Below are 8,049 nucleotides of genomic sequence, written 5' to 3'. Positions count from 1 at the left end.
CCTCCTGATGGCACCTGGTATTTTTGGCCACTGTGTGACAGAGTGTTAGACTGGATGGGCCTTTGGCCTGATCCAACATTGGCATCTCTTATGTTCTTATGAGTGTCAGACTAGGCTTGAGAGACCCAGGTTTGAACCTCTGTGTAATCCTAAAGTCTACCCAGAAACCTACTCAGGTCTGCTCAATGGGACTTACTCCCAGGAAAGTATTTTTAGGATTGCACTGTCTGTCATTGAAGTTCACTTGGCCAGTCATACGCTCTCAGCCTAACCTGCATCACAGGGTTATTGTGAGGATAAAATGAAGAAGGGGAGAAAGTTTTTATGTTGCTTTGGGTCCCCATTGGGGAGAAAAATGAAGTAAATGTTCTGTGGTCTTGTCTTTTCCATCACTAAGAATTGGGATCGAGTCAGTGGGGTGCAGTGCTTTTCTGTTTTGTTTGTACTGTAACATACCATGTACATTGATGGTACTATATAAAGTAATAATCTTCTCCATTCTGCTGTAGGCACCCTGTTATAAAAAAACTAATTTTTAGCTCCTGAAAGATCTCGTACAATGTAGCATGCACGGATGTTCAATGTAGCATCAGATTCTCTTTTTAAGGAAGATAAAACACACAAAGACATTAGATGTTACAAAGATTGGCTGGCTTAGTTCAGAGGACTTTTTCTGGAGAATTGAAATGACATAAAGATCAGCTGTTTCTTAGAGACATATGTAAGACACAGTATCATACATAGCAGTTTCCTTCATGGGTCATAAGACAACAGACAGCTGTATTTTGATCCATAGGTCTCATACTGTGTAGAGCAACACTGTATGACCCTAAAGCAAACTTAACCAGTGACTCCACTTCAGGATTCTTACATTCAGAAATCTTATCACATAACTGTTTCCTAACATGAAGCTGTCCATAGGTTCATGTTGAACTATGGCAATTGGCGACTAGCCCCCTTTAGGGATGGGCACAAACCAGCTGATGTCACAAATTTTGTTGGTACGTTTGTCACAAATGTTGGCTTGTTTGTGGTTCATGAAGCAATGTTCAAGAACTGAAGAACTGCCACAAACTTCCATGAATTTTCATGCCATTTGTAGCTCTTTATGAAAAACAGCTGTTTGGTTTAAATGGTTCTGAGACATTTAACCCAAACAGCTGAGCAGTCGTCCCCACTGCTCAACTGTTTGGAAAGCCCTGCTTTCTGCTGCAGGGAATAGCTGAGCTGCGGGGAGCAGAAAGCAGGGGTTTAGACTTTAAAGGCTCATGAACCAATGTGAACCAGTTTGGTTTGTGAACTGGCATATTGGCTTGTGGTTCAGCCATGAACTAAACCACAAAAGTGCGATTCATGTGCATCCCTAGTCTCCTTTTATGAACCTGTAGTATGATAGGCAAATATTATAGAGCCATATATGACACAGCTTCTAATTTAGGTGGTTTAAAAGATTTGTACAGCCAGTAGTAACAAATTTAGATTTAATCCCAGTAGCACCTTAGTGACTAACAAAATTATCAGGGTATAAACTTTTGAGAGTCCAAGCTACCTTCATCAGATAGCAAATCAAATCTGTAAAAGCTTATACCCAAAAAAAATCTTGTTGGTCTTTAAAGTGCTACTGGATTTGAACCTAGATCTTTGACTGCAGACCAACAAGATCACTTTTCTCAAACTGATAACAAAGTTATTTTCTTTATTTTACTAGATCCTGAATCTACAAGACATCCCTGTGTGGCTTGACTGGCAGGATCTCAAAATAGCTTGTGTTGATAATCCTCAGGCTATTCTGGGGGTGATTCTGGAGGCAAAGGTAGGACTGCCTTGTATGGAGGTGGGGAGTTGGGGAAACTTATTCTTGCTTAATCCATGAAAGTTTATGTTGGAATAAAACTTCTTATGATAAGACTCCTCTTTGTGTTCTAGCACTGTAGAGTTAGTTTTTATCTTCTTCCAAATTGCCTGCTTTCTTGTCAGTACAGTGGCTTCGATCCCACAAATTGCCTGTAGGAAAGCACTCATGGTCCAGTATCCTCCCTGCTCTCCCCTCCTCCAGAACCATTTCTGATCCTGGAAAAGTGTATTCCTGGTGTCGAGGGACTTGCATGTGCTAAACAGCCACACCAGCCAGGTTGCTGTAGTGGGGCGGGAATGAGATCATCCTTTTTGCCTCTTATGTGAGTGGAGCGATGCTCATGGAAGAGAAAAAGGGAGCAGTGTTGTATGGGTTACTGGATTTCTTGTTTATAGTGTTGCCTGTACAAGGAAGAAGATATTTAATTGTTTCAAATATGTCAGATATTAAATAGAGGAGTCCAATGCACAAAAAACATTAGCCTACTTTACAACTTTATATGGAAAATATATCTGGGGGGAAATAAAAAATAAAATGCTTCAGTTGTATTTAACATTTTATAGGCTGTCAGAATAGAGGTATTGCAATGAAATGTAGCTGGGAGGGGGCCTTTTTATATTGCTATACAAAAACTGCCAAGTTGTTTTTTTGACCTAGATGGTCCTGGGGTACTCTTGTTTTTACATATGTTTGTCTATGAGGATGGCTTATACTGAAAAACTAATTATGTATTAAATCTGAAAGATTATTGTTTAAAGAGATGGTTTAGCAGGTATGAAGATATATGTAGGGTGAAGGCAGAGCAAGAAGGCAGAGCATCTGGGGGATTTCTTGAATAGTATAAAAAACCTGGAAATTAAAACAAGATTATATAGTGATGTTATCTTTGTGTAAAAGAGGTAGTGCTGTATATTATTTCCTTCTGACGACAGTGTTGTATGGGTTACTGGATTTCTTGTTTATATTTGTTGGTAACTGTGCAAAATGGAATTGCTAAAAAAACTTTGGTTTTTATCCTAGGAATATGAGTTATGTGAAGAATGGGGTAATCTGTATCCTATTCCAAGAGATCAGTTAATCAGTCTTCACCAGAAGCATCTCCTTCACTTATTGGAGATGGGAGACATGGAGAAGGCCTTGCTGGTAACCATTTTTTATCTGTCCCCAAAATCTTTCTCTCTCCATTCACATCCCTGGCAAGACTGAGGGGATCTAGATATCACAAATACTCCTCTGTCTTTTATTTCATTATCAAAAAATCTAAGCCATTTGTAAGACACGCAGGAATCTGAATCGAAGTGCTGCCTGTGAAATTAATTGTTAGCTGGTGATAAACTATGGGAAATGTTAAATCCAAAAAAACTTCATTCGTTTTGGTGTTTTGTTTTTTTGAGGATTATTGTTTTTTTTAGGATTACTGTTCTAAAATACTTTAGACCGAAGTCCAGTGTTAACTGCAGACGGCATCATGTTAGAAATTTGGTAGACTATATTTTCTTTGTAGTGTCTGTTGCTCCCAGGGATTGTTTGGGGCCAGAGCGCACCGGAGCATCGCTCTAGCAGCCCAGGAGCGGGCACAAATGGTGGTGGTGGCAAGCCCTGTCCCTAGGCCCCCACCCCTGCCCCTGTGCTCCTTCTTATTATATTCTATGGCCCCATAGAATATAATGGAAAGATCGCGCCGCCACTGTGGCGTGACTCCATAGAGAAGGGGTTTAAACTTTAAACCCCTTCTCTTTTTGCTTCCCCCCCCCCCAAGCCCGCCTTGGCAGGCCAGCTGGGGAAGGGAAGGGGAGGCTTTTGAAGATGCCTCCCCCCCTTTTTGCTTCCCCTTCTGACATCACTTCCGGTGATGTCAGGGGGCATGGCATATGCTAATGAGCCATTATGTTAATAGCCTATTAGATATGCTAATGAGCTCCTGCAGCTCTTTTTCTATGAAATGACCCCTGGTTGCTACTTTACAGTAGAAGATACTGAGGTATGTTCAGAGCCTTGTGGTATGTTAGACTTCTAATATACTATGCCTTTAGTATTTTAATGTCTCATCTGAATGATCTCTGCAATTGTAATGTCTTCACAGCTCTTACAAAGGATAGAAGACCCGGACATTCAGCTTGTCATAAGTGAACAGTGCCTTGATAAACATCCCAGCTTGGCAGCTTCTCACTTTCTTGCAGATTACCTCACAACATATTTCTACAGGCACTTAACAGCAATGCGCCACAATGAAATTCAGGCACTCTATATAGGATCAAAGGTAAGAAGGAGCCAAGTTCTCGGGTGTATTGCTGAATTTTACTTTTAATATGGTAGACTGTGCTAAACAGAAGGGTGCTAATACTGCGTCTTGACACTCTACAAAGGACCTCACAAAAACCTCAGACTATTTGCCCTCCTCCCTAGTGTAACTGTATTCCTCAATCTCCTTCCTCACAACCAGTACAGCAGCTAATGGAAGAAAGCCTCAGAAATAATGAAAGCCAATCACGGGTACAAGACCAAAAGACTGTGTGTCATGATCCAAGCACAAGCTCAGCACACAGCAGATTTCTCCCACTTTAACTTCTCAGGGTATTGTGGTAAGCCTCTGCAGTTATTTCTGAAGTAGCAATCCTTCTTTGTCTTTTGTGTACAAGGTGTTGCTGGCTCTTCCTGAGGCTTACCGTGCTAACTACTCTCACCTGTCCTGCAAGCCACTGCTCATGCTGGAACAGCTCCTGATGAACATGAAAGTGGATTGGGCTGCAGTGGCCATACAAACGCTGCACCAGCTCTTGGTTGGGCAGGAGATAGGTTTCACTGTGGAAGATGTTGATGCTTTGCTTTCCAAATATGCAGGAAAAGCCCTCGACTTCCCCATCTCATTAAAAGAAAAGAGATCAGGTGACTGTATTTAAGAAGTCTCTGCTGAATGGAAGTATTCCTGCAATTTTAAATGTGTTGTCAGAGATCCTGGAGGATATGTAGGGGAAAGCTGGCTCCTGTTACTCTCATTGTGATGTGCTCTGGGAATTTAGGTTGGCGCTTGGGGACTTGCTTCCCCCCCCCCCCCCGATCCTGTTCTATCCAGGTGGCCTTATTGCCACACAGTGTTGTAGTTATGTGACCAATAGTCACAGTAGGGTTACAGACAGAATACTTGTCTAACTTCCTACCCCTTAGTACCAGAAATCCAAAATAGAAAATTTCTGACATGGTTGTCCAGCCTCTGCTTGAAGACTTCCAGCAAGGGAGAGCCCACTATTCCCCTAGGTAATTGTTCCATTTTCTACCCACTTTTACCATTAGGAAGTTTCTCCTTAACGCTCAACCAATATATCCCTTCCTGAAACTTAAGTCCATTTTGAAGACTTCCAGCAAGGGAGAGCCCAGTATTCCCCTAGGTAACTGTTCCATTTTCTACCCACTCTTACCATTAGGAAGTTTCTCCTTAACACTCAACCAGTATATCCCTTCCTGAAACTTAAGTCCATTAGAGTTAGTCTTCCTCTTTAGAACAATAGATAACAAATCTTGGCCGCCTTGCATGTGGTAGCCTTACAGGTATTTGGAGAGTGTAATCATGTCTCCTGAGTCTTCTCTTCTCCAGGCTAAAAGTGTCCAGGTTTTATTAGTATTTGTGGGGCCTACGTTAGCCAAATATTGTTTGGGGGGGGGGTTGTAAACTGAACTTTGCACTCTTCTAAAATATGCATAGGCAAAAGCATTTCAGGAAGGAGAACATTAAAAGTTCTAGTATGGTTAAACTGCGCAGTTTCTGGTCCTAAATATCAGCCTACCTTCTGTTGCTTAGGCGCAAAATCTGAATTTTATACCCAGTGTTACATGCTAGACAGTTAATAATAAATCATTTATGAACAAATCTGGGCAAAAGCTATAGTCACTTGTCACACGCATTAATTTCCATTTTGGATTAATGTTTTAGTGCCCTGCTCTGAGTGGATTACTGTAATCTTCCCTTTTGCAGATTAAAAAAAAACGACTAACCAGTATTTTAACTATTCTTTCTTTTGTCTAGATTCCATTATTCAGATTCAAGAGAGTCTTTGTCAGGTCTCTGAATCTGGCACATTGTCTAAATCGGGATCAACAGAGTTATATTCTCCTAGTTTTCCTGGTGAGGAAAAGGGCATAATGGTTAGGCTGTGTTCAACTGTGTGTATTTATTTCTGTTAATCTTGTCCTAGTCTTAACGTCTGCTTTTGTTTTTGAAATGCAGTGTGGATCTTTTCATTATGATTTCTGTGGGAAGGCTGAGGTATATGAAAGAGCCTCAGGCTCACTTCTTCCTCCTCTCTTCGACAAAATGGCAAATAGGTTTGCCAGCTGCCGGAAATCTGAGCAGGCACAAGGGCAGGAGGGAACAGTAGGGAGGTTACTCATGAGCCTGAGTTTTGTTCAGGTAACATCTAGCCATAGCTTAGCGCTTTGAAACACACCTGTGAAAAAACTAGAAAAAGTCTGACGCTGTTGCAAAGTGCAGTATGCAGATATGCTTTCTGGAACACCCAAACCTGAGCTGTAAGGAGTGCCCTGTTCTCTTAATGCTAATGATGTGTTCCTCCCATAGAAAGTGGTTGTACATGAACATGAGGTTACATCAAGTGAACTTCAGTGGGGTTTTTTGACGTGAACTTCAGTGTTATATTCACAATCAAGCAAGGCTTTGCCTGCCAGCTACAAACTTGCTTATATGGGGGGGAAAAAACCCTGTCACCTTGTTTTTTGCATGCCCTCTCAGCCCACACTGTGAGCATCTAGTAATTCTGAAAGTGCTGCTGGATTATTTGGGTCCTGGGCCCAACATCTGTCTGAGAATCCTAAGTCTTCAGAAAACCACTATTTTGGGCAGCTTCAGTCTCCTCATTACCATGCCAAATGAACCTTTTAACAAAGTTGGAAGGAGGCAAAAAATCCTACTACACACTGCTTTAATCATATATTGTACTCAGATATTTCTGAAGAAGCAGTGGGTTTGTGACTGTGGGGATGGGTACTGGGTACCTACAGTGAGAGGTAGTGATGACGCACTGTGCCTTCTTTCACCATCATGCACACTTCATGTAGGCTGTCCTCAGAAGCAGGTTCCTGCGCTTGGGGAAAAAGTGCTAAAGTTCCATTCTTTGGGACCAGAGCCGGAGATAAGATAAGTTAGACCAGCATTATCATTTATCACTGCTGGTTCCTCCTAGTTTCTGTGAAGTAGCAACGAGCAAGTAGCAGGTCATTCTGAGAAAGCTATCATGCCATATCCATTTTGTGATTTGGAAAGAAAATCCCAAATTTCTTCAGTATAATTTGAATGGTTCGTGGCTTTTTATTGTTTGATGTATTACTGAATCCCCTTGTTGACTGATCTCATGTATATAAGCCTCCGTTTCTCCCGTGTTGGCCGTGCTGGAATATGTGACTGCAGACATGAGAAACGCAGGCAGCATGAGGTAAAACGATTGAAGTCCACTGCTTACTTTTTTTGACAAGTGTTGATGTGCAAGTATCTTATTATATTATCACTGTATTGGTAGTAGTAATTCAGTTCCCCATTGGTTTTGGTTTTAAGATGCACTGCATTCATCCAGCCCAGGAGAAAGAAGTCTACCACAAACCGTTTCTGTTCAGGAGTTTGTGCCACCTGAGAAGCCCCCACTGAAACACCAGTGGATCCCAGATGAAACTGAAGGAACGTGTATGGTCTGCAAAACTGAACGTTTTACTATGGTAAGGAAGCACCACCAGGACCATGCTGGGACACTGTGGTCAGGCTCCTGAAAAGGCAGTTACCTAGAGGCCTAGAAACAACATGCAGCAGTTTCATGTTGCTGGTCATCCCAAAGAGATCTTGAGTGTGATAAAAATGGTAGTAGCTAAAATACTAGTTCTGTCATATTCAGTCTTCCTCTCATGTCTCAGTTTAATAGGCGGCATCACTGCAGACGTTGTGGAAGGCTTGTGTGCAGTTCCTGTTCTACCAAGAGGATGGTGGTGGAAGTTAGGGAAAACCTGGCTCGTGTCTGTGACCAGTGCTACAATTACTGCAACAACGAATGTTCAACAGTGTTACCCCAAGATACAGTAATGTATGTGAATACTCTTCCTCTCTTTCTGTTTTCTGGAGTAGTGGTCCTGAATATCAAGCTATGGCCATTTTAGTCAACACAATACTTTTGCGGAATGGTTTTGTTCTTTCTAGG

At 41.7% G+C, this 8,049-nt stretch overlaps 1 protein-coding gene across 1 annotated transcript in view; it reads left to right on the top strand.

The window, feature by feature from the left end:
• Positions 1-8,049, top strand: part of ZFYVE26 (zinc finger, FYVE domain containing 26) — a 66,572-nt gene that overhangs the window by 35,401 nt on the left and 23,122 nt on the right. The window contains exons 22-28 of the mRNA XM_015413287.1: positions 1,709-1,813; positions 2,876-2,998; positions 3,939-4,115; positions 4,495-4,741; positions 5,877-5,975; positions 7,419-7,576; positions 7,769-7,935. Coding sequence (XP_015268773.1) covers positions 1,709-1,813; positions 2,876-2,998; positions 3,939-4,115; positions 4,495-4,741; positions 5,877-5,975; positions 7,419-7,576; positions 7,769-7,935 — 1,076 coding nt within the window. The remainder of the gene's footprint in view (positions 1-1,708; positions 1,814-2,875; positions 2,999-3,938; positions 4,116-4,494; positions 4,742-5,876; positions 5,976-7,418; positions 7,577-7,768; positions 7,936-8,049) is intronic.

Source organism: Gekko japonicus, unplaced genomic scaffold, assembly GCF_001447785.1.
Source record: "Gekko japonicus isolate JY-2015 unplaced genomic scaffold, Gekko_japonicus_V1.1 scaffold32, whole genome shotgun sequence".
Lineage (NCBI taxonomy): Eukaryota > Metazoa > Chordata > Lepidosauria > Squamata > Gekkonidae > Gekko > Gekko japonicus.
The sequence above is the reverse complement of the archived record's forward strand: the minus strand, read 5'-3'. Positions and strand labels throughout refer to the sequence as shown.